We start from the raw sequence: 27,955 nt of genomic DNA, 5'->3' as shown, positions 1-27,955 counted from the left end.
TCCAGTTTAGAAAATGGTTGAAGTAGCTGGCATTGTTTTGTTTGTTTTTTTAATAATCTTTTGTTATTATTATTATTATTATTTATTTTTTACAGAGAGGAAGAGAGAGATAGAAAGTTAGAAACATCAATCAGCTGCCTCTAGCCCACCTCCTACTGGGGATGTGCCTGCAACCAAGGTACATGCCCTTGACCGGAATCGAACCTGGGACCTTTCAGTCTGCAGGCTGACGCTCTACCACTGAGCCAAACCAGTTTCGGCTGGCATGTGTTTTTTTTTGTTTGTTTTTTTTTAATCACTACAATCTCCCATTTTGCTCCATGCCCTGGTAAGCAGGTGTCCCCTCTGCATCAGGCATGAACATTCAATTACATTCCACCAACATCCCTGAGACGGGAGTTTTATTCCCGATCTCAGGGCGGGGAGGCGGGAGCTCAGAGAAGTCAAGCCCCTCGTCCTCAGCTGAGCTCGTTAGGGCACCGAGGACCAGGCCTCGTCGTGCTCCAGTGGTGTCACCAGCCCCAGTGCTTGTCCCCCACATCCTGGCCCAGAGTTCCTCTCTGACCCTCGGTCTCTTTTTCTGTCGAACATGAGGCTGCGGGGCCCTGAGGTTCTCTGTCCTGACTCAGGGCAGCAGGAAGGGCTGTAAGGTTGGGGTGGAGGGCGGGGAAGCATCCCTGTGTGAAGGACACGATCGTGGCATACATCCTTGAGCACTTCCCGCTAAGATAAGGTGACCAGACGTCCCGTTTTTGGCAGGACAGTCCTGATTTTTTTTAAAAAAATATATTTTATTGATTTTTTACAGAGAGGAAGGGAGAGAGAGAGAGAGCTAGAAATGTTGATGAGAGAGAAACATCGACCAGCTGCCTCCTGCACACCCACAACCGGGGATGTGCCCACAACCAATGTACATGCCCTTGACTGGAATCGAACCTGGGATCTTTCAGTTCGCAGACCAACGCTCTACCACTGAGCCAAACCGGTTTCGGCAACAGTCCCAATTTTTAACAATTTGTCCCTCGTCCCATGGTGGGACGCGGGACAAATTGTTAAAAATCTGGACTGTCCTGACAAATTGTTAAAAATCGGGACTGTCCCGTCTGGTCACCTTACACTAAGAGTCACTAGGTGGTGGCCTTGGACAGCTGCCCCCTCGTCCGGCTGTACCAGTGACCACACTGCTGCTTGTGAAGTCCGCTGCCCTCGTCCTATGGTTCCAGGTATACCTTCGGGAAGCCCGTCTCTGGGACCTTAACCATCAACATGACCGTGAACGGCGTGGGATACTACAGCCAGGAGGTGGGGTGCCCAGTCCTCAGAACCATGAAGGTGAGGAGCGGGGCCTCCTGCTGACCCCCCAGGGGTCCCTTCCCACAGGGTCCGCCTCAGCCTCAGCTACAGCTGTTGTCATCCGTTTTACTGGGATTTCCAGGACAGTATACGGTGAAGATGTCCCCCACCATAAAATTCTTGTGGGCTGAACAGGGAGACTCTAGATTCTAGAGTCTAGAACATTCTTAAAGAGGAAGGAAATAATCATAACTTGTCCTCCAACAGTCCGACACAATCATTATTGATACTTGGGTGTGTTTCCTCCCAGGATATTGTATGTAAATTTTAAAAAATATTTTGAAACTATAGTCTTTTTTTAAAAAATATATATTTTATTGATTTTTTAGAGAGGAAGGGAGAGGGATAGAGAGTTAGAAACATCGATGAGAGAGAATCATTGATCAGCTGCCTCTTGCACACCCCCTACTGGGGATGTGCCCGCAACCAAGGTACATACCCTTAACTGGAATCGAACCCGGGACCCTTCAGTCCACAGGCCGATGCTCTATCTACTGAGCCAAACTAGTTAGGGCTGTATGTAAATTAAAAAAACAAAACACACACACACACACACAAAACACACACAACAAAAAAAAAAAACAGTTTTGTTGAGATATGATACATGTTCTACCCAATTCAAATATCCACATTGCGTGTCAGTTCAGTGGTTTTTAGTGTAATCACAGAGTTATGCACTCATCACCACTATCTAGTTTTAGAATAGCTCAACCAAGCCTCCCAAACTGCTCATGTCCTTTTACAGTTAATTCTGGTCCATCTCCAGCCCCTGGCAAACACTACTACACTTTCTTTCTTTTTTTTTTTCTTTTTTTTTTTTAAATATATTTTATTGATTTTGTACAGAGAGGAAGGGAGACAGATAGAGAGTTAGAAACATAGATGAGAGAGAGTCATCGACCAGCTGCCTCTTGCACACCCCCTACTGGGGATATGCCCGCAACCAAGGTACATGCCCTTGACTGGAATCGAACCCGGGACCCTTCAGTTTCCAAGCCGACGCTCTATCCATTGAGCCAAACCAGTTTCAGCAAACACTACTCCACTTTCTATGTTATGGATTTTCTTGTTTTGGACATCCTATCTAATAAAAAGGGAATATGCTAATGAACTGTCACACCCTCAAAGATGGCAACGCCCACAGCCCCAAGATGGTGGTGCCCAGTTCCCTCAGCCCTGCTGGGGTGGCAGGCAGGCCTGGCCGCTCTGCACACCTGTCTCCAGAGTCTGCCAGTCCCTTCAGCCCCCCAGCCACCCAGGGCCGCTCAAGGCTCAGATAACCAGGACTGGCTGAGGCTTACACTGCCGGCAGTGGCAGCAGCAGAGGTGTGATGGGGGCGTCACCTTAAGTGTGGCTCGGCATTAGAACCACTTCTTCAAAATAGACTCGCCCGGGCCGAAAACCAATTGCTGCACGTGGGCCACGAAGTTTCAATCCCACTGTACATACGTGCATGCCCACATGTGGTATTTTGTGGAAGAGCCACACTCAAGGGGCCAAAGAGCCGCATGTGGCTCGCGGTTTGCCTACCACTGTCCTGCATGGACTGTCCAAGATCTGTGTGTCTGTTCCCTCTCTCAATGGCGACTGTGTGTGTAGCCGTTGGAGACATTCCAGACTGTTTTCTCAAAGTGGCTGCAAGGTTTCCCGTTCTGGGGTATGCCACGTTCTGTAATCTGGTTTTCACTTTGTCTGTGCGTGTACCTGTGTCCCTCCACACACATCCTGGAGCGTCTGTGCCTTCCTGGGGTCCTCCACCACTGCACCCTGTCGGCACCCACTCAAGTGCACTGTGATTGTGGTCCCCACCCCCACCCAAAGCTTCTCTCCGCCCCCTTTGTTCTCCCTGGAGGCTGCCCGCTGGGGGCCTCCTTAATTCTCTCAATATTGAGTCATTAATCCACAGATGTTTCTGAATGTGAATGGCCAGGCCCTGGTGGTCCCTCAGATAAGGGTTGACTGGGGGCCGGTCTGTGCCCCGAGAGCAGGAGGGGAGTGAGAGCACCTGAGTGGGGCTGCCTGGGTTCAGATCCCTGCCCTGCCGTCTGGCCGGAGGGCCACTACCTCACCTGCTGCCCAGCAGAGCGGACAGGGACACCCATCCCCACGCACTGGGACCCATCCCCATACACTGACCACAGCACAGACTGGGGGTGTCGCCGAGGGCCCCCTGGCCCTGCAGGGGGCTGGAGAGTCCCCTCCTTGAGATGTGTGCTTGCGAGTCCTCCCTCAAAGCCACTCCAGCCCCGAGCGGGCACAGCCTGTTTGTCTCCCGCCTCCAGATTCACGGCTCCCGGGACTTCACCATCTGTGTGAGGGACATGATCCCCGCGGACATCCCCGAGCACTTCCGGGGCACGGTCAGCATCTGGGCCACGGTGACCACCCCGGATGGGAGCCAGCAGGTGGCCTTCGACGATTCCACCCCCGTCCAGAAGCAGCTGGTGGACATCCGGTACTCCAAGGTCACCAGGAAGCAGTTCAAGCCGGGTCTGTCCTACGCGGGCATGGTAAGCGCTGGGGCCAGCAGGGGGGGCTGTCTGAGGTCACGGACCCTGCCCTGCCTCCACCCCGCTGCTGCCTGAGAGCCTCTGAAACACCAGTTGCGGCTGGGGTAGCAAAGCCAGCTGGGCCTGATGTCACCTGGCCTATCCCTGACTCCCTTCCCTACCCACCACCCCTACCCCTGTGCCCTCTTGCCTTCCAGAGCCACCCACAGGTTCGTGGGGGTCTGTCCTCACACCAGGTCCCCCTCTTGCTCCACCTTGGGACCTCCCTTCTCTCTTTGTGCCAGGATCTCTGCCACCATGTCCCACACATGGAGACACAGGTCCCGTGCCCCTTGACTGCAGGGTTCCGGCTGGAGGAGGAGCTAAAGTCCCACATGCATGGTCAGAACATGCATGCCAGAGGGGATTGGGGTGTCCATTCAGGAAAAGGGGGGCATTTCATGGACAGCTGAGAATTGACTCACCACCACCTGGGTTCAGGAGCAGAGGTGTTAATGGGAATCACACAGGCCCAAGCCCCTGTCCCTCCAGCACCAAATCCCTGCCCCGCTGAGTGAGTGCAGGGAGTCATGAGGAACGGTCCTAGCAGTGCCCACCCTGTTGGTACTCTGACGTGGCCTGAGGCTAACGGCGGGGACCTGCTCATTGGCATCTTGTGCCTGCTTTGACAAGTCCAAGGTCATGAGGTTTTTTTCCTGTTTGCTTCTAAGCATTTTAACGCTTACATTTAGGTCTGTGACCCATTTTGAGTTACCTTTACATAGGACTAGAGGCTCGGTGCACAAAATTTGTGTATGGGGGGTGGGCGAGGTCCCTCAGCCCAGTCTGTACCCTCTCCAATCTGGGACCTCTCGGGGACAGTCAGACATCCCTCTCGCAATCCGGGACTGCTGGCTGTAACCACTCACCTGCCTGCTTGCCTGATCGCCCCTAACCTCTCTGCCTGCCTGATCCCCCTAACTGCTCTCCCCTGCTGGCCCACTCACCCCTAACTGATCTCCACTGCTGGCCTGATCCCCCTAATTGCTCTCCCCTGCCAGCCTGGTCATCCCTAACCGCCTGTTCTTACCATCTGGCCTGGTCGCCCCTAACCGCCTCTGCCTCGGCCCCCGCCACTGTGGCTTTGTCCAGAAGGACGTCCAATGGACATCCAGAAGATGTCCAGTCTAATTAGCATATTACTCTTTTATTAGTATAGATGGGAGGGAGGGGTCCTGCTTTATTCATTTGCACGTGGAGATCCAGTGGTCCGAGCACCATTTGTTGAAGAAACTATACTTCTCCTCACTGAACGGTCTGGGCACCCCATCTAAGGTCCTTTGGCCGCAGCAGATATGTGGGCTTGTTTCTAGACTCCGTCCTGTCCCCCTCGGTCTCCACGTCTATCCTTATGCCAGCACCCCTCTCTGGATTAGTGTAGCTTTGAGGTGCCTTTTGAATGGCCGTGTGCGAGTCGGTCTTTGTTCTTTGGCTCCTTGGAGCCTCCTGCGATTGATTCCTTGTGAATTTTAACACCCGCTTGTCTGTTTCTGCACAGAAGGTGGCCGGGGTTCCCGTGGGAATCAGGCCACGTCTGGATCACTCGGGGGAATGTTGCCGCCCGCACACCTGAACCACGTTGACGCTTTGGTGACCCCTTCCAGGTGGAGCTGTCCTACCCAGATGGCAGCCCGGCCGAGGGGGTGACGGTCCAGATCAGGGCGGAGCTGACCCCAAAGGACAACATCTACACCACGGAGTCCGTATCCCGGCGAGGGCTTGTGGAGTTTGAAATCCCCTCCATCCCCACATCCGCCCAGCATGTGTGGCTGGAGGTGGGTGAGTCCCTGGACCCTTGTCGTTCAGCCAGCAGGCATGGGCTCAGTGGGCGGGGGATGCCTCCTCCCCTCCCCCGAGGGAGTTCAGTCTGATGGGGAACCAGCGTGGGAACAGATAGCTCGGCTGTCCCAGGGCAAGGAGGGAGGTGGGACAACAGACAGAAGCCCAGAGGACCATCATAGTGCAACTGGGTCCTGCAAATACCCAGCCGGGCTGAGCCATTTCAAAAAGATACGGAGGAGGGAGCCAAAAGGGGGTAACCCCACTTCCCAGGGATGCTGGGGGCTTACCCAGAAGGGAGTGTCAGGGGACAGAGTGATATGAATTTTAACCCCCTGCAACTGCTCCAGTGCCCATAGTGGGAGGTGGCGGGGGCACCCCAGGTGGGCACATGAGAGCTGATGATGAGAGGGCACCGAGCCTGGAGATGTTGAGGTAGAATCAGTAGAACTTGGTGTCTGATGGTTAGAGGAGGTAAGAGCAGGGGTGATGGAAGGAGGAATCCCAGCTCGTGACCACCCCTGGACATTGGGAGGGTGAGGACAGGGGGTAGCTGAGAATAAACACACTGAGTGGCCAGATTATTATGATCTCTGAATTCATGATAATCTGGCCACTGGCCACTGTGTATGTGTGTGTGTGTGTGTGTGTGTGTATATATTAGAGGCCCGTTGCATGAATTCGTGTTATATATTACATGTGAGGTCCAGCCAGTCTGGTCAGGGGGAGGGGAAATGGGCAGTTGGCCTGCCTGCTGATTGAATTCCTGGTCGAGGAGACAATTTGCATATTAGCCTTTTATTATATAGGATATACACTGAGTGGCCAGATTATTATGATCTCTGAACACATAATAATCTGGCCACTCAGTGTATGTGTGTGTGTGTGTATATATACACATTATGAAATGACCACTACAGTAAATCTATCTAACATCCATCACCACTCACACTTTCAGTTTTTTTCTTGTGATAAGAACTTGTAAGACCTAATCTCTCAGCAGCTTTTAATATACAATACACAATTAACTATAGTCACTGTGCTGCACATTACACCCCCCAGGACTTACTTAGTTTGTAATTAGAAGTTCGTACCTTCGGCCATTACAGTTTATTTTAATAGAACTAGAGGCTTGACGCATGAAATTTGTGCAAGGGTAGGCCTACCTTCCCCCAGCTGCTGGCACCGGCTTCCCTCTGGCCACCGGCAGGCACCCGGGACCCTGTCTAATTAGCATATTACACTTTCATTATCATAGATAAAACAGGTCAGGATAAAGCAAAGAGAGAGATCGTAGGGCGAGAGCAGGGAGGGTCCCAAATTTGAAGCTTCTTGTGCCATCCCGGTAGAGTCAGGACCCTGGCTCACCCACCTGTAATGACAGACACAAAGAACAGCCAACCAGAGCACTCACTCACACTTTGGTGTCCACAGATTCTATTGGGGTCTCATTATGTAGGTGCCACTGATTGAATCATGGGCCCTAAGACTGAACTAAGTCTCCAGCTATGCCCCCTCCTGGAGGTCAGGCTGATATCACGTGACTCAGATCTCCAGCCCTCTGATCACATGGTTGGTCTTCCTGGTGTGGCTGCTCCCATCCTGAGCCGTCTCGTTGGCACACGTTATCAGGGTCCACCACGCTCACAGCATTCGGGATGATCCAGAGGGCTAGGGGCTACCTCCCAGGAGCTGGAACGAGGCAGCCAACGTCTTTGTTCTTTATCACAGATGAGTACTTTTATTTTATCAAATTGTTTGCAGTGACATTGATCAACATGAACATGTTACAAGATTGTCCATTGCACCACACATAGATCTGAAACTGCTCCCTCTGACGTCTCCCTTGTGCTAGCCACATTCTTTCAGCATCCAGGAAAGGTGCAGATCCGCGAGGAGCAAAAGTGGTGTGGCCACCCGGACCTGGGGCAGGCAGGAGAAGGGCCAGGTGCTGCAGGCAGGGCTGGTCCAGATCCCCTGGGACACTGTCTCGCTCACGGGCCCTCCCCTGACTGTCCTCTCCCCGGTGTTCACTTCCCGTGCAGGTGGTTCCCTTTAAGAAGCCACCTGGCTGCTGGCGAGTCTGGGGGGGGGGGGGGGGGAGGGGAAGGTTTGGGGGAGAGGTGGCATTTCCTAATATGTGGTGGAACTGTTTCCCAGTGGCCAGGTGGGCAACCTGTCCCCCCCTAGCCAACCCCCAACACCCTGTGGTCAGTCTTAGATGCATGTTTTCCACAGAACTGGGACGAGCAGGCTAGCCACACTACACGCCCCTGGCAGAATCGGGGAGGGGGTTCCCCAAAGGGAAATGGAGCCTGCGAGGGTCTTGCTACCTTGCTGGACAGGCAGATGCATCCCCAAGATTCCCTTCTTACCCCAGGCACCCAGGCCTTGACCCAGCACCCTCTCCTCCTCAGACCAAGGTGACGGCACTCAATGGAAAGCCGGTGGGGACCCAGTACCTGCCCAGCTACCTGTCTCTCAGCAGCTGGTACTCCCCGAGCCAGTGCTACCTGCAGCTGCAGCCTCCCTCCCGCCCCCTGCAGGTAAGTGCTGGCTCCCATGCCTCCAGGGACCTGCCCCGCCCCTCAGGGCCAATGCTGATGCAGGTGTGGGAGCCTCCGTCCCTCCAGCCATGGGGTGCTCCTCGGAATGAATGTCCATGCTCGATGAGAAGGGCCAGCCCACTGCCAGCACTGGCACCTGCACAGTTAGGGGAATGTCCCAAGACCACCCTCTCTCCTGACACCAGTTGCAGAGTTTGGGGGTCCCCAGACTATCCTCGGGTTTTCTAATTTTAGGGAGGAATTCACAGACTCACTGCAGGCTGTTATGCTCACAGTTATGCTTTACAACAGTGAAAGACATAGATTAAAATCAGCCCAGAGCTGAAACTGGTTTGGCTCAATGGATAAAGCGTCAACCTTCAGACTGAAGGGTCCCAGGTTAGATTCCAGTCAGGGGCATGTACCTTGGTTGTAGGCACATCCCCAGTGGGGCGTGTGCAGGAGGCAGCTGATGGATGTTTCTCGCTCATCAATGTTTCTAGCTCTCTATCCCTCTCCCTTCTTCTCTGTAAAAAGTCAATAATATATATATATAAAATCAGCCCAGAAAGTGCAGGGTCCAGGAACGTTCTGAAGGTGAGCTTCCATTGTTCTCCTGCCACTGAGTCACAGACTGTGTTACTTTCCCAGGAAAAATGAATGACGACATGCATGGGGTACTGCCCGCCAGGACGCTCATCTGGGCCTCCGTGCCCAGAGCTGTTATTGGGGTCAGTTCCACAGACACAGCTGGCCACTGCATGGCTGGCCTCAGTCCCAGCCCCTCCACAGGTGAAACTTAGCACATGGCCCCACCTTAACTGTGTGGCCCAGGACCGTAGGTAAACAAAGACACGTATTCGGCAGGACACCTCAGGGGCTTGGAGACCACCTGTTAGGAGCCGAGGGCAGAGGCCAGACCTCTCTTTGGACCGTGTTAAGTTCTCTTCTGCACAATACCTCATGGAGAGCTCAGGGTGGCATTTCATATGCACGAGAGCCCATTTGTAGGGCAGCAGTGAGGCTGTCGGGGACATGGCCACAGCCTGGACAGGACACAGGTGGCCGGCCCTAAGGCCAGCACTCCTCCCTTAGCCTTCCCAGCCCCCGTCGCCCCGGAGTGGCTGTCTCCCAGGGTGGGCTGTGGCGGTGGTGCCAGGCGTGGGCACCGGCAGGGCCGCCACGCTGTGTGCTTCCCGCAGGTCGGGGAAGAAGCCCGTTTTTCCGTGACGTCCACGTGTCCCTGCAATGTCACCCTGCACTACGAGGTGGCTGCTCGGGGCAACATCGTGCTCTCGGGCCAGCAGCCCGCCCACGTCACCCAGCAGAGGAGCAGGCGGGCAGCCCCGGAGAAGCCGATTCGCTTAACACACCTTTCGGAGACAGGTGAGCTGGCGGCAGGCGAGGGGTCCTGTCCCTCCTTCTCAGCCGAGGAGACTGGGACAGGTGCCCCGGAAAGAGGGGGCAGGCCAGACACAGCCAGGAGGCGAGCCTGCCTCGGGGTGCAGGACACGTGTCCCTGGTGAAGCAGGGCTGAGGCCAGGATGGCAGGGTGGCCAGCTGCCCCAGGGGGAGAGGTCCTTACTGTGTGTCCTTACTGTCTAGCTGGCTGTTTGGTTATCTACCCATCCATCCATTTATCCATCCATCCAACCATTCATCCATCATGCTTTCCACTTACCTTCCTACCTTCCATCCATACATCCATCTGTCTGTCCTTCTATTCACCCACCCATTCCTATGAATACATAGATTCATGGATAGATAGACTTATAGATAGAGAGGCAGACAGACAAATTGATTTGTGGATTGTTAGATAGATGATAGATAGATAGATAGATAGATAGACTGACTTATGGGCAGATAGATACATAGATTCATAGACAGACAGGAAGACAGGGTCTCCTCTCTCGTGCTAAGTCACTTTCTCACGCTTGGCCCTGCTGGTGTTTAGGGTGGACCATTCTGTGCCCAGTGCACTGCAGGGTGTTGATCAGTATGGGACAGGGACAGGGGCAGGGGCAGTAGGCGGGGCCTTCACCGGCCCACACTCTGCTATGGTGCCTCTGCTAGCCCCTTCAGCCTTTGCCCAGGCTGTTGCCGCTCCTAGGAGTCCTGTTTTTATTTCTTCTCCTTGACTCCATGTGCTCCTCATGAGCCCCACCTCTGCCCCAGGGTCTTCCTCCTTTCCACAGCCCTTTTGCCCGAAGCAGGATCTTCACCGTGGGGACCATGGAAACGTAAGGGCAAGTCATCCTCCATGGTGGGATGTCCTGGGCACCACAGGGTGTGAAACAACATCCCTGGTCTCCACCCAGCAGATGTCAGTACCAACCCATCCACACGCAGGGTGACAGCCTAGCAGTCCCAGATATCACCAATGTCCCTGGGGAGGAAAGCCACCTTGGGTAAGAATCCCTGAGATAGATGGACAGACAGACTAGACAGACAGATGATGGAGGAATGAATGGGTGAATAGAAGGACAGATGGAAGGAAGGAAGGAAGGAAGGAAGGGAGGGAGGGAGGGAGGGAGGGAGGGAGGAAGGAGGGAAGAGGAAAGCATGATGGATAAATGGTTGGATGGATGGATGGATGGATAGATACCCAAACAGCCAACTAGACAGACTGACTGACTCATGGGTAGATTGATTCATGGGTAGATGCATAGATTCATGGGTAGATGATTTATAGATAGACAGGCAGACAGACAAATTGATTTGCGGATTGGTAGATAGTTAAATAGATATTGATAGGTAGATTGATAGATATATAGACAAACAGACTCATGGGTAGATAGATGCATAGATTCATAGACAGACAGGAAGACAGGGTCTCCTCTCTCATGCTAAGTCACCTCTCTCCCTTGGCCCTGCTGGTGTTTAGGGCGGGTCATTCTGTGCCCTGTGCACTGCAGGGTGTTGATCAGTATGCCAGCCTCCCCCCTCCCCCCCACCTCACCAGATGCCAGTGGCACCTCCAAGTAGTGACAACCACAAATGTCCCTAGACATCGCCAAATGGCCCCTAGGGGGCAGCATCGCCCTGGGTGAGAGCTGCTGGCCCGCATAGGGCTCTGGCACCTTCCCTCCGGGAGCACTGGGCCTGAGCCAGGCCCTCCCTGTCCTGTGCAGCCGGGCATGGGGGTCCCGTGCAGAACGCTGCCTCTCCCACCTCTCCCACCTCTGCCTTGTCTTAGAGCCCCCTCCAGCCCCAGCCGCGGAGCTCAGTGTGTGCACGACCTCTCTCCACCTGGCCGTGACCCCCAGCATGGTCCCCCTCAGCCGCCTGCTGGTCTTCTACGTCAGGGAGAACGGGGAAGGGGTCGCCGACAGCCTCCAGTTCACTGTGGAGACGTTTTTTGAAAACCAGGTAGACCATCGGGATCTGACGGGGTAGTGGGACGGGGGAGGTGTGATTACCGTCCAGGCCGGGGAGCCCCAGGGTGTCAGTGCGGGCTGGGCGGTGCACAGCTGCCACGTGGTGGCATCACAAGCAGGACTTGTATTCCCTGCCTTTGGGAACACCCAGCACGTAAGGTGCATTTTAGCTGGAGCTTCTCCAGAAGTCACCCAGGTGGGGGTTTGCGTTCAGCACACACAGGGAGAGCTGTTCTCTGACCCCACTGGGCTCCGACCTAAGGGACCCCGCTTTCGCCCCACCACCAGGCTCAGCCTGCCCTCTCCCTGCCCCCTTCAAAACGGGCTGCAGCGTGCCCTCGGCCAGCGCCCCCCCCCCCCCAGGCCCGCCCTCCCCTCCTGTGCACAGAATGTCCCAGTTGCACCAGCTCAGTTCCTGTCACTCCACCTTCCTCTTGTGTCCTCACTGGACGGCAAGGTCAGCGTTCTGGCTGGGCTAGCCAGGACCGATGCTTCTAGGCAGCGGGAGAGGGTAAGCGGGTGGTTTGGGAGGTCTGGGCCAAGCTCCTGATTTCCCTGCTGTGTCTGGGTCCAGGTTTCGCTGACGTATTCCGTGAACGAGACCCAGCCCGGGGAGGTGGTTGACGTGCGGGTCAAGGCTGCCCCGGGCAGCTGTGCGTGTGTGGCTGTGGTGGATAAGAGCGTCTACCTGCTGAGGTCCGGTTTCCGGCTGACTCCCGCCCAGGTGAGTGCCGGCTTCCTAGGCCTCCACAGGGGGGGTATCTTGCTTTCCGGCAAGTGAAAAGCCTGCTGTGAATCCACATACTCTCTCTCCACGGGGCTCATTTCTCCTGGTCGCTGCCTCTGTGCAGTTGAAAGATCTTGGAGTCCAATTCAGAAGGCCTTTGCGGTGTGGCTTTGTCTGGGTCTCACCTCTCCGGCCTCCGTCTGCCCATCTTTAAAATGGGCCAATGCCACTTCCAACCTAAAGATAAGAGGAATTTCCAAGTGAGAGGCAACAAGCGTTTATTCTAGATCAGTAAGAAGAGCCATTAGGGACTCACTGATTCAGGTAGAAGCCCAAATAGCGTCCGGGTAGGAGACAGAGGCAAAGGGTGTTTGTGAGACAGGGAGGGGGAAATCATTTAGGAGGAAGGCATTTCTGTTGGTGCAGATAACATAACGTAGTGATGCTAATTCTAGACAGTTTTTTAAAAATGTATTTTATTGATTTTTTACAGAGAGAAAGGAAGAGAGATAGAGAGTTAGAAACATCAATGAGAGAGAAACATTGATCAGCTGCCTCCTGCACACCCCTCACCGGGAATGTGCCTGTAACCAAGATATGTTTCTTTGACCGGAATTGAACCTGGGACCTTTCAGGCCACAGGCCGATGCTCTACCCACTGAGCCAAACCAGTTTCCGCAATTCTAGGCAGTTTTTACATTTTTCAGTCTAGTAGTCCTAAGCCTGGTAGTTATAATGACTGCTTTCTTGTTATATTTGCAAACAGTTCTTCGGGGCACAATATTGCTTTAGGCCCGTCCACAGGTCATTTTGTCTGGATTTAACATTCCAAGCATTGAAGGCATAAGTTGTGCAAAACTGTTCCTCTGGCATGGCTGCTCCGGCTCCATTTAAAATGGCTTCGTTTGTATTATTATTTTTATTTATTTTTAAATATATTTTATTGATTTTTTACAGAGAGGAAGGGAGAGAGATAGAAACATCGACGAGAGAGAAACATCAATCAGCTGCCTCTTGCACACCCCCTACTGGGGATGTGCCCGCAACCAAGGTACGTGCCCTTGACCAGAATCGAACCCGGGACCCTTCAGTCCGCAGGCCGACGCTCTATCCGCCGAGCCAAACGGGTTTCGGCCGTTTGTATTATTGTTAATAGCAGACCCAGGAGGGCCCGTTTGGGCCGAACAGAAACCTTAGCTGACCGCTCCCCGCTCCCCTTGCCCGCAGGTGTTCCGGGAGCTGGAAGGCTACGACGTGTCTGATGCCTTCAGGGTGTCCTGGGAGGACGGGCCCGTCTGGTGGGCCGGGCCGGCCGCCCGCCGCCGCAGGCGCTCCTTCGTCTCCCCGTGGCTCTGGGGCGTCACCAAGGACTCGGGGTTCGCCTTCGCCGTAAGGGGGTGGTCCTGGAACCACTTCTGTGCGCTTCTCGTCTGGAAACAAAGGGTCTTGGGGACACAGAGTTGGGGGGGGGGGCCCCGGGAGTGGAGGCTCCCAAACTCATTGCTGCAGAACTTGTTTGCGATCCTCCCCAGGGAGTTTGTAAGCAGACTCCACACACACACACACACACACACACACACACACACACACACACACGCCCGCCCCCACTGTGCAAGGCAGATGAGAGCAGAAGGTTTTCAGCACGACCGACACCTTGAACTTGACAGGGAGCAGTGATGCTCAGGGGCTCTGCTTGAGGGACAACCTTCGCGTGGGGAGGAGGTGGCTGTGTCCTCAGGCGGTGGGTTCCCCTGCAATGGCAGCTGTACCTCCCGTCCACCCCTCTCCTTCCTGGCTACAAGGGCGGGGGCTGGTGCCGGCAGCCGCCATGTGCACAAGTGTCAGTCTAGGTCTGTCAGTCTAGGTCAGGCTGGGAGCCCCCCTTACATGCCGAGAGTCTCCCCTCGAATGCATGTCCCATTGGAAGGGGCTTTTCTTCCCAGATTTAAAAAGGCACCCTCCTGCCCTGCCCCCCCCCCACACACACACACCGTTTTTACTATGGAATTTTTTAAAATATTTTTTTATTGATTTTTTACAGAGAGGAAGAGAGAAGGATAGAGAGTTAGAAACATCGATGAGAGAGAATCACCGATCAGCTGCCTCCTGCATACCCCCCACTGGGGATGTGCCTGCAACCGAGGTACATGCCCTTGACCGGAATTGAACTTGGGACCTTCTAGTCTGCAGGCTGACACTCTATCCACTGAGCCAAACTGGTTTCGGCAAAGTTAACCATTTTAAAGTGAACAGTTCATCGGCATTGAGTGTATTTGCAATGGTACGCAACCACTGTCTCTCTCTAGTACCAGAACATTCCCATCACCCCGAAAGGAAACCCCACCCCCATCAGCCGTCACTCCCCATTTCCCCTTCCCTATCCCAGACAACCACCCATCAGCTCTCTGTCTCTGTGGGTTTGCCGGCTCTGGACATTTCATGTCAATGGAATCGTATGACATAGGGACTGCTGTGTCCGAGCCACAGAAGTACTGGCCTTCCCTCTGTTCTGTCGTGGATGGTCACGGGCTGCCATGACCCCCTTAGCCCGCGCCACCAAGCCCGCTGCAGGGCCACGGCACAGAAGCAGCGTTGGGTCAGGGCCTCAGGGGGATGTAACATCCAGGTCCCCACGGTGGGTCTGGATGCTGTCTGTTGTCTAGGAAACAGGACTGGTGGTGATGACCGACCTGGTGAGCCTGAACCACCGGCAGGATGGTGGCCTGTACACCGACGAGGCTGTCCACACCTTCCAGCCCCACACAGGGAGCCTGATGGCCATGGCGTCCTCCAGGCAACCTCCCAGGTAACTGCCGCTGCCTCGGCAGGGCTTCCTAATGTCACCCTTGTTGGCATCTAAGGCTGTGGCCAAAAACGAAAAGGAAAAACTAACCAATAAAAAGGCTGGGGCCAGATCATTCTTTGTGGTGAGGCCCATCCATGCACTGTAGGGTGTTGAGTAGCATCCCTGGCCTCCACCCATCAGATGCCCGTAGCATGGATTTCCCCCCAATTGTGACAAACAAAAACGTCTTCAGGCATCACTCATTGTCCTTTTGGGGACAAAATCACCACTTACCTAGTGGGCTGGGCACTGAGCATTCAGCTCTACCCTTCCCCGTTTTTAGCCACATCCCAGTGCATGGGTTGGGGTTGTAGAGAGAGGAAGATCCATGTAGTGAGAGGAAGGATCAGGACAGGGTGGGAAGCTGGGGCTTGATCCTCCATCTCCCAGAGACTCTGCTTAGAAAATTCTATTACCCTTTCTCTTTCCCCTGCTTCTTTTTCTTTCTCTTTCTCCTTCCTCTTCAAATCTCTACCATCTCAAGTTGAAAGCAAAGAATTACTTCTCAGTCTTTCTGATTTTAACTCTAAATGTTTAAGCCTTTTGAAGGCTATGAATTTCCCTCGGAATACTGCTTTGGCTGCACCTGAGTTGTTCTGTACGTATTTCCATTGATAGCTCAGACTATTCCCTTTCTGAGCTGTGAATTGTCAGAAGTTTTTAAACTTTTCAAGTGCTTTTTAAATGTGTTTTGTAAATTTGTTTCATGTGTGCATCATATCCAGTGAGCATGGTCTGTATATCAATTGTCTGGTTTTTATTTTGGAGACTGACTTTATTGCCAGTGTTTGTAAATGCTCATGTCTATTTGACTCTCCTAACCCCTGTCATTGGGTACAGGGCTCTCTATGCATACTTTAATTTTTTTATTTTTTATTTAAAAAAAAATCTATTTTATTGATATTTTACAGAGAAGAGGAAGGGAGAGAGATAGAGAGATAGAAACGTCGATGAGAGAGAAACATCGACCAGCTGCCTCCTGCACACCCCCCGCCAGGGATGTGCCCGCAACCAATGTACATGCCCCCGACCAGAATCAAACCCGGGACCCTTCAGTCCGCAGACCGACGCTCTACCACTGAGCCAAACCAGTCTCGGCTCTCTATGCATACTTTTAGTCAAGCCTACTGATGGCAGTATCCAGATCCTCCATATCCTTACTCATCTTTTGTTTCTTCGTTTGTTAACTTACCAATTATTGAGAGAGAGGCATTCACCTATCTTCCTCAGATTTGTGGCTTTGTCCCTGGAGTTATGGAAACCTTTGTTTTACAGGAGGTGATGTTTTCTCTTCTCGCCTGTTTCCCCCTTTGTCCCCTCGCTTCTGCTCCCCTATTGCCTATCTCTTTTTCTCCCACTCTCTTCATTCCTCTGCTTCTGCCACCAGCTTTGCAATCACGGCTCTTAGCCAGCAGCTTGGGAAGGGGAAGGGTGCTCTGAAGACTTTGCCTCCCCACTCTCTGGATTTAAGGGCATATGAGCTGAGACGGGAGGATGGGGAGACAAGCCTTGGATGTCCTCTTTCCCATCCATTCCTCTGAGAGGGGGCACACAGCCAAAGGCGGCCAGGAATGGGGTCGATGTAGTCAGTTGTCCCTCGGTGTCTGGGTCTCTCAGAGACCCTGAGGATGGGCCCCTGGCTCCTCGGGCCTTTTTCTGAACCAGAAATGGACCAGAGGGCCTTCCACCCTGATAGGCCTACCCATGAAAGCCCTCGTCACCTTTCAGGCTTTCTCTGCCTAAACCGAGAGCCTTCCCAATCCGCCAGCCCCCTCTGCCGTGGCTCCCGGGTGCCTGGGTCCCCTGGGTTCTTCCTGGCTGAGCCACTCATTTAGCAGGAGTAGGGCAGGCCCACGAGGACCTTAGCTTCCAAATTCCAAATCAGGGTGTGGCAGACCAGGCTCCTCCGGTGGCCGTGGCCGTGTGGATGCACTCAGAGGCATTTCTGGGATGTGGTTTGTGTGAGGGAGGTGAATGCTGGTCCCTCAGGCTCCACCCGTCAGCCACTGCCCTGGGGGCTGCCAGAGCTTGGCCTGGAAGCAGCCTTCTGAAACTCCAAACCACAAAGCTAATGCATCAGACACAGGAAATGCCTTAAAAAGCAGGTGTCTGTGCCTTTTCCTAAGTGGATAGCATTCTTTAAAAAATGGGATAGAGAGTTAGAAGCACTGATGAGATGAGAGAGAAACATCGACCAGCTGCCTCCTGCACACCTCCTACTGGGGATGTGCCTGCAACCAAGGTACATGCCCTTGATTGGAATCGAACTTGGGACCCCTCAGTCTGCAGGCCGACACTCTATCCATTGAGTCGAACTGGTCAGGGCTGGTTAACATTCTTAATCCGAAGACAGATATTTTTTTAACCGTGTGCATGTGGTTAATTTTTTTTCAAACAGTATGAAAGGTTATACCCCGAAGCAGAAGTTTCTCATCTCCAGAGTCTCATATTCCCTCCTTAGAGAAAACCATGGCCAATAATTTTTTAGATACCCTTCTAGAATTTTTGGGTGCATATATAAGGTTAAAAAAAACACACCACATAAATGTTAGAAGACTATAATACTGTTTTGTACTTCCTTTTTTTTTTTTTTTTTTTTTTTTGCAATTTATCTTCTTATTTTATTTTATTTTTTAAATTTCTTTATTGATTGAAGTATCACATTTTTGTCCTCATTCCCCCATTCCCATCCCAAGCCCCTCCCCACGTATGCCCCCACCCCCTGCTGTCCACAGGCTAGGCCCATATGCATGCATACAAGTCCTTTGGTTGATCTCTCCCCCCTTTCCCCACCTTTCCTACCCTCCCTCCGATGTACTTCCCTTTTTCAGGTCAACAATATGTCTTGGAGACAGTTCCTGTCAGTACATACAGTATACTTTTTCCCTGACGTATACTATTCTGCTGTGTGAATGTAGTGTCATGTGACTAAGCAGCCCCTGCTGATGGAGATTCCAGCTGTTGGCTGATTCTCACAGGGCAGCCAGGAACATGCTCCACCGGCCTGTCTTGGCACAGGTGTTTGTGGCTATTTCCCGGGTGCATTCCTAGGAGAGGTATGGCAGGTCGAAAGAATGTGACCATTTTTAAAACTCTGAGCCATTTTTGCTAAATTTTGAGTTGGGCTTCTTATTATTTTGAAGTGAAGGGACAGCCCCCAGGGAAGGGAGAGTGTGAGGCTTCTGAGGATGGACCCGTGAGGAAAGGCACGGTGGCCGAAGGGAGTGGTTGGGGGCAGGGAAGAGCTGCTGTGATGGTGCAGAAAAACAGGGCAACCCCAAGGGGAGGGTTTGGGGTGGTCCCTACGGCCCTTCTTACCTTCTAAAGCACTCTCATTGGAAGGCGACTCTGCCAAGCCTTTGATGCCTCACCTCTGGCCCTAATCAAGTAGAACCTTAACCCTGCCAAGTCAGAGAATTAGCATGCTACGTCCTAATGGAGTAGAATGCCAACTGATAAGCAAATTAACATGTTAGGTCCTGATGGAGTAGAATGCTAACCTGCCAGGGATCAATTAAGTTAGGACCATGGAACTTTAATTAATTTTTTTCCTCCCATAGAGCAGAGAAGAGAAGAAGGACCTTCTTCCCGGAGACCTGGGTCTGGCGCTGTCTCAATATCAGGTACAGGAAGGCTCCCTGCCTTCGCCGCCCGCCCTGTGGGCCGCACGGGGCATTCGCCCAGTCCAGACGGTTCCCAGGGGATTCGCCTGCCGCTCAACACCCACATCTGAGGGAGGGAGAACTGGGGCGTCTTTTTCTAACACACAAAACCCAAAGCCGCGAAGCCAGCCCTGAATCCTGCTGCAGCCTCTGGCGCCTGCCCAGGACATTTAAAACGTGAGGGCTCTGTGCCTCCCATGGCGCCCTCAGGGGGTAACTCTATCCGCCCCCTTTGCATAATGAGCTCATGAAAACGATTACAGTTACCCCATCCACCTCCTCCTCCCGCCTCGCCTCGGGGGACTCGGACTCCTGCCCAGCATGCAGGCTGCTTTTCTCAGCACATTTCCTTCCCACGTTTTCCTCCTCTTGGTTCTTTTTTTAAAATATATTTTATTGATTTTTTTAGAGAGAAAGAGAGAGGGATAGAGAGAAACATCGATGAGAGAGTCATCAATCAGCTGCCTCCTGCACACGCCCCACTGGGGATGTGCCCGCAACCAAGGTCCATGCCCTTGATTGGAATCGAACCTGGGACCCTTCAGTCCACAGGCCGACGCTCTATCCACTGAGCCAAACCGGTTTTGGCCCTCCTCTTAGTTCTTGAAGCAGCAGGGCCCTGGCAAATTCCTGCCGCCCGCCGTGGGCTTTTTTCTCGCAGTGCTCCGTATGAGACGCCCATGGCGCTAGTAGAAGGTGGTGGTGGCCTGAAGACCCCGGGCCATTGGGGGGCCGCCTCCTGAGCCAGGTCCTTCTAGGCACAAGGTGCCACGAGGCACAGAACCGAGCTCGCCGCCAGGGTTCCTCGGGCTGCGTCCACAGATGTGTGTGTGCCCATCGTGGGAAGGCTTAATTCCCGGTCAGAATAGATCCAGATGATTGCAGTTTGCTCTGGGACCCCAGACTTCAGAGGGGCTGTCTGGCCATCAGCATTCAATAGTGCATCTGCTTCCTGGGTGCTAGGGGATGCGTCTGGTGCCAGGAATGCTACTGAGACAAGGGGTGACGTGGTACCATTCCTGGCACCAGTCCCACCGAAGCTTCATGCTCTGGTGGCGGGCTGGGCACAGGGCTCCAGAGGAGAAGAGGAGACTTTCTGGAGAAGCTGGAGAGGCGCCCAGAGCGGGGGGAGCCTACGCTGAGCCCCCCAAGATGGACAAACAAGAAAGGGAAGGTGTCCGGGTGGCAGGACCAGCACGGACTAGAGCAGGCTGGAGTGAGCTGGGAGGGCCTAGCGGAGGTGGGTGTGGGGGTGATGGCAGCATGGGCTGGGGTGGGGGGTGCAGAGAGCCACCTAGGGTTGCAGCCAGGGGTTTGAGACGTGAGATTTGAGGTGTCCCCTCCTGCTCTGTTGGCTGTGACGGTACTATGCCATGGAAGTCCTGCCAGCTGGGAAGAGGCTGGGCCCGAGCTGTGGAGGGGGCGGCAGCGAGGGACCCTCACAGAAGGGGGCGATAGGTACGTGGGCACTGAGGGGCCTGCCGGGCAGTATGGTCTCTGCACGCTGTGGGCTGGGGTGTCTGGCTGCCCCGTGAGGCCCACCTGGTCAGGCTGCGGAAGTGGACAGAGGCGGACGGGCAGATGAGGGTTATGGCCCCTGCCAGCCCAGGGGCGGTTCCGGCTTCCATTCTTAGGCTCCTCGGGGTAAAGGTCTTATTTTCCAACGAGCACTGTTGCACCAAAGGCCGAGGCCAATCGCAAAAGGACATCCTGGAACTGCAGAGGACACAATAGGGTTTGTCCCCAGAGCATCCTAGAGCCGTCAGAGTAGCTCAGGTGGGGGCAGGGAGGATCTGGCGTGGGTTCGAGCAGTGCTGTCAGATCTGTAATTTAAAACCTCCTGGCACCATGTCAGAGGCGTAGTTCATTTGAATTATACACGGAGTGGCCAGATTATGATGATCTCTGAACGCATAATAAGCTGGCCACTCTGTGTGTGTGTGTGTGTGTGTGTGTGTGTGTGTGTGCATGCGTGTATTAGAGGCCCGGTGCATGAATCCGTGCATGCGTGGGTCCGGCCAGCCTGGCCCAGGGGAAGGGACATGGGCGGTTGGCCGGCCTGCCTGCTGGTCGAACTCCTGGTCGAGGGGACAATTTGCATATTAGCCTTTTATTATATAGGATATACACTGAGTGGCCAGGTACTTATGCATCCAGATTTCATAATAATCTGGCCATTCAGTGTATATTTTACATATGCTGGAAATATTGTTTCATGTGATCCATTTAAAAATTACTGCTAAGCCTCTTCACGTTCTTTCTTCTTGGGGGTGGGGGGGTTACTGTATCAGTGTCCTGGGTCTGCAGTAACATGTGATCACCAGCCGGGGGACCTGAAACAACGGAGGTTATTCTCTCCCGGTTCTGGCGGCCAGAAGTCAGCGAGCACGGTGTCCGCAGGGCTGAGCTCCCTGCGGAGGATCCTTCACTGTCTCTTCCAGGTTCTGGGGGCTCTAGGTGGCCTTGGCTTGTGGCCACATCACCCCAATGTCTGCCCCTGTCTCCCCACGGCCCCCTGCCTCTGTGTCTGCCTTGTCTTCCCCTGGCCTTCCCCCTCTGGATCAGAAGTTCCCTCTTCTTTTAAGAACGCCTGCTATTGGGTTAGGGACCACCTCCTCCAGCGTGAACTCATGTTAAATCTGCAAAGACCTGTTCCCCAACAAGGCCAGTCACAGGTACAGGGGTCCGGATGGGGACACACTTTTCTGGGACTCACAAGCATGCCCTAGGTCGCAGGGGTCCTCAAACTTTTTAAAGTGGGGGCCAGATCACGGTCCCTCAGAGAGCTGGAGGGCCGGACTATATGAACTACTAATTCCTACTGTAACACCTCGGCTGCGCTCACTGCCCAAAAAACCTGGCGGGCCGGATCAGACTCCTCTGCGGGCCGCATGTGGCCCGAGGGCCGTAGTTTGAAGACGCCTGGTGGTTCCCTCGATTCAGCATCTTCTCCCGTAAAGTGGGTGGAGCATGCCCTACGAAAGTTTGTTCCTCTGAACCCGTGTTCTGTGTCCCTGTGGGCTCTCATGCTGAGAGCCTTTCACATTTCTTTCATATGTGTGTGTGTGTGTGTGTGTGTGTGTGTGTGTAATTTATTTTTTTACAGAGAGGAAGGGAGAGAGACAGAGAGAAACATCGGTGAGAGAGAAACATCAATCAGCCGCCTCCTGCACACTGCCCACTGGGGATATGCCTGAAACCAAGGCACATGCCCTTGATTGGAATCAAACCCAGGACCCCCCAGTCCGCTCTATCCACTGAGCCAAACCGGTTTCGGCTCACGTTTCCGAGTACGGCGAGCCAGGGCAGAGGGGCGGCTCTCTGCTGTCACCCGCTCATGGTGTCTTAGACGCTTATTTCCCAGCTGCAGGGGGTACCTCCCCGGGCCCAGGCCGTGTGGCTGGGGTCCTCTGCTCCCACCTCGCTGCGGCAGCACGGCCCCGGAGAGGGCCCCACAGGCTGTCCGTCTTTCCGCAGTGACCCGTCCGGCGAGGAGACGCTCAGCGTGCAGGTCCCCGACTCCATCACCAGCTGGGTGGGCGAGGCGGTGGGCCTGTCCTCGGCGTGGGGCCTGGGCATCGCCACGCCCTCCTCGCTGACCACCTTCAAGCCCTTCTTTGTGGACTTCACGCTGCCCGCCCAGGTGGTCCGCGGGGAGCAGGCCAAGATCCTGCTCAGCATCTACAACTACATGGGCACCTGCACAGAGGTACCGAGCCCGCCCACAGCCCTGCTGCAGGGCCAGCATCCACGACATTAGAACGTGTCGGGGGGAGGGTGTCCTCCGGGGGATGGTGGAGGGGTCATAGCATCTTTGCTATCAGGAAAGCAGGGGAGAGATGGGGCCATCCTGAGGAGGCCATGGGGTGAGCATCTGTGGTATTGGGGAGGTAGGGGAAGTGGGGTCATCCTGGGGCCGTGGGAATGGCATCTGTGACATAGGGAAACGGGATGGAGTCCGGAGCGGACAGCATCTGTGCTGTGGAGGAGGCAGAGACGGGAGCCGCCTAAGCCAGGGCGGGGCTGGGTGGGATGTGTGCCTGGCATGGGGCGATGGGGTGCAGGTGCCATGGAGACCCCTGGCCTGACTCCTGACCTGCTTGGAGCAGGGGGGTCAGCACACTTCCTCTGCAAAGGGCCTGATCATGCATATTGGTCTCTGTCACAGCAGGAAAGCCATCGCAGACGATGTGTACGTGAACAGGCACAGCTGCACATTGATCTTTATTTCTGGACACTTACATTCATACACCCGTCTGGGGCAGGGGGTGGGGTGCAGTGGGGGCCACAGTTCCCTCTTGGAGGAAATGGAGAAGGCTTCTGTATCAGTTTCTTGTAGCAGCCATAACGAAATAGCACAAACTGGGTGACTTAAACCAATAGAAATTTATCCTCTCACAGTTCCGGAGGCCAGAGTCCAAGGTCAAGGTGTGGGCAGAGTTGGCTCATTCTGAAGGCTCTGAGGGGGAGTGTTGTATGGCTCTAATGCCGGTGGGCTTGATCCAGCATCAAGAAGGGCTCAGGAACCTGGAGAAGGCACTGTACGTAAATTAGAGTCCAAAGACGAAACATCATTTTGTAAGGCATTATGGGGAGTCAGAGAAGACTTAGCTAAAGAAACTAAGTTCTCCTAGCCTCAGGACCCCTTGCTTTTTATTAGCACAATTTGTCCTAAGGCAAGGTACAGAATCCATCATCAGACTGGAGAATTGCCTTCAGCTGTTCAGGTGTTTGGCCAGTGGGAGGCAATAACATGTAGATTAAGATGCCCTCAGCTGCCTGGCAGCAAGCAATCATTTATGTGTCCTTTTCAGGTTTGAGGAAATGCCGTTAGCCATTCCCAGATGATTCAGCCCAGCTGACATGCGGGAATTGGCCTCTGGCACGGCTCTCCCGGCCTCTGGTGGCTGCCCCAACCCTTGTGTCCCTTTGGCTTGTGGCTGCATCGCTCCCATCTCTGCCCTGTCTTCACAGGGCCACCTTCCCCCTGTGAATGTCTGTGTCCACATTTTATAAGGAAGGACCCCCATCTTCTTGGATTAGGGTCCACACTAAGATCTCATTGTAAACCGACGACCCTATTTCCAATAAGGTCACATTTGCAGGTCATGGGGGTTAGGACTTCAATGTATCTTTTTTTGGGAGGACACAGTTCAACCGATAGCAGCTCCCCTGGAGGAGGCTGACCTTGGAGTCTGGGGGATTTCAGAACCTGGTGACAGGGGAGGACGGCAGGTGAGGTGGAGGGACCCTTGAGGGCCAAGATCTGGTAGAGGCACAGTGGGGAAGGAGTGTTTGCGGGGGGGGGGGGAGGGGGGGGCCCTGCTCAGCCCAGTCCCTCTCACCCCCACAGGCTCAAGGAACATGAGCCCGGTGGAAGAGGGTGGCCAGGAGGGGGGGTGTGGGGAGCATGACAAGTCCAGCACTGGTTGGTGAGTTTGACGAGAGCCCAGGGAAGGAAGCGGGAGCCTCAGTTTCCCTACCTGCGCCTGGGAGGTGGGCAGCCCAGTGTCGCTGTGAAGTTGGCATCACCCTGCAGTGTCCAGAGCTGGAGCCGCTGCCCTGGGAGGGCAGTTGCACCCTCTCCTGACTGCCACCCGACACGGTTTTCCCCGTTTCTCCGTTTCAAGGGTTCAGTTCTCTTTCTTTAGCTCCTGCCCCCACGAGGCACTCATATATGCTGGCCGGACAGACAGATGTGGAGCCAAGAGCCCGTCCTAGACTTGGGGTTATAGGGACACCTGTCCACAGAGACACGTGGTGCACACGCATGCACACGCGTGCACACGCGGAGCTGTTACGATGCTTAGGCCCCGGGGGTCGGAGAGAGCCTCAGAGCACTGCTCTGCGGGGCCTGCACGGGGAGCGGCTCGCCATTCGACGCCCCGGGGTGGCTGTGGGGAGGTTGCCCTTGAACTGGTCTTGGTCTGAGGGGGAGCCAGACCCGTGGAGCTGGGAGCAGAGGGGGAAGGGGGCTCTCCGCAGGACACTGCGAGTGTGGGTTCTGGTTAGCACTGGAAGGGGGCTTCCCCGGAGGGCACGGCTTTCGGGGAGGGCTGGCAGGCCGAGGGCGGCGGCGGGAGGGGGTGTGCTGGGAGCCCCACACACCCGGGCACCATGAGCCCGCCCCCCGCAGGTGTACGTGAAGATCTCCGTTCCCAAGGGCACCCGGTTTGTGGGGCATCCCGGCAGGCGCCACCTGACCAGGAAGATGTGCGTGGCCTCCGGGGAGACGGAGCCCCTCTGGGTGGTCCTGGCCTTCGGCGACCTGGGGCTCAGCAACATCACCGGTGAGGAAGGCCCTGCTCCCTGCACCCCCTCCAGGCCGCCCCGGGGGAGGGCCCGCCTAGCAGGGCAGGACAGCAGCTGGGAGGCAGGCCAGAGGCAATAGTCTGCACATGGGGGAGGCGGTCCCCGAGGGTGGGGCTTGAGGCCTTACCTGCTAGAGCCGGTTCTTAAGGTGCCAGACCACTGTAGCGCACACGTGTGCTGGCATGCATGTACACATGCACATACATGCATGCACATGCACGCATGCAGAGACACACAAGGGCACATGTGCACACACACCATGCAGCTTTCACGTGTGCGTGCACACACACACACATACATGTGCATATATGCCCCCAAGGGGGACAGGACAGCTCCCTGTCCGAGAGCAGCTCTGAGCACTCACTCTCTGCAGCCAAAGTCCTGGCTTACGGAGAGACCAGCTGCTGCCGGGACGGGAAGCCCAGCAGACACTCGGAGGAGAGCCACGCCGACAGGAGGGTCCCGGCCGGGCGGGACCACCTCACACGCAGCGTGGTGGTGGAGGTGAGCCCACGCCCTCGCCCAGGGCACGTGGCCGGGGCGCCGATCCCTAGGAATCCCCTGGCTTCTTCCCGCCGGGGCCTGGGGCCCTTGGGGCCTTGGGGCAGGCGAGGGGCTTCCTCGCCAGGAGACTTCAGCATCTGCCCCTCTCCCTGGCACAGAGCAGGCCGTGGCCCATCGGCCTGGGATTCTCTATGAAAGTGGCCCCACTTACTAGTTTTGTGGAATAAAGGTGTTGAGAGTCGCACCAAACCCTGAGGGGCATGCTGTTGGGTTCAGTTCTGGTGCCTCCTGACAAGCTGTCTTCTGCCTCTTGGGAGCTGTCTGGGGGGGTGGAGGGAGGGCGCGCAAAGCAGGAGCACAGGTGGAAGAGACAGGAGACGGGGGATGCTTGGGACAGACGGTGGGGTGGAGACCCTGTCCCTGGCAGACGCAGGCACCCCCTTCGGGTGCTGAAGGACATCGGTGGGGCCTTAGGGCATGGCGGCCTTTAAGTCATAGCAGTCCCCACCCCGAGAGGGCCGCTGGCTGGGAGCCGGTGGAAGAAGGTGGCCAGGAGGGCGAGTGGGGGTGTGGGGAGCATGACAAGTCCAGCTTTGGTTGGTGAGTTTGACGAGAGCCCAGGGAAGGGAGTGGAGCCTCAGTTTCCCTACCTGCGCCCGGGAGGTGGGCAGCGCAGTGTCGCTGTGAAGTTGGCATCACCCTGCAGTGTCCAGAGCTGGAGCCGCTGCCCTGGGAGGGCAGTTGCACCCTGACTGCCACCCGACACGGTTTTCCCCGTTTCTCCGTTTCAGCCCGAAGGAGCTCCCCGCACATACACCTACAGCGCTTTCTTCTGTCCCAACGGTGAGTCCCAGACCCCCCCTGAGGCTCTGGCTCTTACCCCTGCAGCTCTCCAGCCTGGGGCTGAGGACCCAGCAGCAGAGAACAGAGATGTTCTGTCTGGGACAACCATAGACGGGGGTGAGGGCTGGGCACCGGGGCACAGGAAGTGAGTGTCCACAATTGCGGACTGTAGATGCCAACGAGAGGCGTGACGGTGGGCAGGAGCAGAGGCCAGGGTCCGGGGAAGGGGTACTGAGTGACATTGAGGAATTGGGGAGACCAGACCTTGGCGCAGCAGAGGAGGACATGGGAAATGAAAGTGAGTCCCAGAAGGTGGGGGTCTGGGGTTGACTGTGACGCCCCTTAAATTAGCGTTATGCCTGCCCGTGAACAGGAAATGGAGCAGAGGGTGCCCCGTGGGTGGAGCGGCCGGAGAAGGGCCACTCCCCCGTCGTGGTGGAGTGAGGGAGATGCTGGTGAGCCTGGGCTGCCCGGGGGCAGTCTGTCCTGTCCATCGAGACCCTGCCTGAGAAGCCGTCCAGCCTGGAGCTCGGGCCAGGCTGGGCTCCGGGCAGTCACCGGGGGGCTTTGCAGGAGACGGAGCTGAGGGTCTGGAGTCCTTGGGTGATTCCAGCCCTCAGTGAACGGCCTTCCGGTTGCCCAGGCGTTTGGCGAGAAGATGTATTCTGAGTACCAGTCCCTAACGGTCCTATGCTCGCCAGAGCTGTGCCTCCCACTTCGTGGCTTGTCTTTCCATTCTCTTATTAGTGTCTTTCGGAGAGCAGGCGTTTTTGTTTTTGTTTTTATTTTGATGAGATCCAATTTATCAGTTTTTCTTTTTGGGGATTTTTTTGTTGTTGTTGCATCTAGGAAATCTTTGCCAAATCCTACATTTTCTTTTCAAAGCTTTACAGTTTTAGGTTTGACATTTATAAAATGGCTATGACCCATTTTGGTTAGTTTTTGGAGACCATCAAGATATGGATCAAAGTTAATTTTTCTGCATCTGGATAGCCAGCACCCTTTCTTTTCTCCTTTCTTTCTTAGGGAGAAGGAGAGAGAGGCGGAAAGGGGGAGAAAGAGAGAGAGAGAGAAACCTATTTGTTGTTCTATTTATTTATGCATTCATTGGTTGATTTTTGCATATGCTCTGACCAGGGATTGAACCCACAACGTTGGCATATCTGGATGATGCTCTAACCCACTGAGCTACCGGCGGGGACTCTAGCACCATTTCTTGAAAAGACTTTTCTTTCTCTGTGCGATTGCCTTCACAGCTTTGTTGAGTCAGTTTATACCTGTGTGTGTCCATTTCTGGACTCCCTGTTCTGTTCCATTGGGGATTTGTCTATGTTGTCAGCAAAGCTACACTGTTGTGATTCCTGTAGCTTTATTTTGTTTATTTCTTGAGAATTAAAATATGTTTTTATTTATTTGTTTGTTTGTTTGTTTGTTTGTTTATTTTTCCCCTGGCTGGT

General features: G+C 54.7%; 1 protein-coding gene across 2 annotated transcripts in view; it reads left to right on the top strand.

The window, feature by feature from the left end:
• Nucleotides 1-27,955, top strand: part of CPAMD8 (C3 and PZP like alpha-2-macroglobulin domain containing 8) — a 64,592-nt gene that overhangs the window by 14,659 nt on the left and 21,978 nt on the right. For both annotated transcript variants that reach the window (XR_006740140.1, XM_036415886.2), the window contains exons 10-23: nt 1,224-1,332; nt 3,637-3,864; nt 5,508-5,678; nt 8,100-8,228; nt 9,431-9,614; nt 11,425-11,597; nt 12,180-12,329; nt 13,560-13,721; nt 14,996-15,138; nt 18,738-18,800; nt 22,317-22,548; nt 24,976-25,129; nt 25,525-25,655; nt 26,447-26,498. Coding sequence is in view for 1 of the 2 variants with exons in the window: in XM_036415886.2 (XP_036271779.1) it covers nt 1,224-1,332; nt 3,637-3,864; nt 5,508-5,678; nt 8,100-8,228; nt 9,431-9,614; nt 11,425-11,597; nt 12,180-12,329; nt 13,560-13,721; nt 14,996-15,138; nt 18,738-18,800; nt 22,317-22,548; nt 24,976-25,129; nt 25,525-25,655; nt 26,447-26,498 (2,081 nt within the window). In the remaining variant the exon portion in view is untranslated. The remainder of the gene's footprint in view (nt 1-1,223; nt 1,333-3,636; nt 3,865-5,507; nt 5,679-8,099; nt 8,229-9,430; nt 9,615-11,424; nt 11,598-12,179; nt 12,330-13,559; nt 13,722-14,995; nt 15,139-18,737; nt 18,801-22,316; nt 22,549-24,975; nt 25,130-25,524; nt 25,656-26,446; nt 26,499-27,955) is intronic.

Source organism: Pipistrellus kuhlii, unplaced genomic scaffold, assembly GCF_014108245.1.
Source record: "Pipistrellus kuhlii isolate mPipKuh1 unplaced genomic scaffold, mPipKuh1.p scaffold_m20_p_52, whole genome shotgun sequence".
Taxonomy (NCBI): domain Eukaryota; kingdom Metazoa; phylum Chordata; class Mammalia; order Chiroptera; family Vespertilionidae; genus Pipistrellus; species Pipistrellus kuhlii.
Note: the sequence above shows the minus strand (reverse complement) of the source record. Positions and strands in the feature narration are given on the sequence as shown.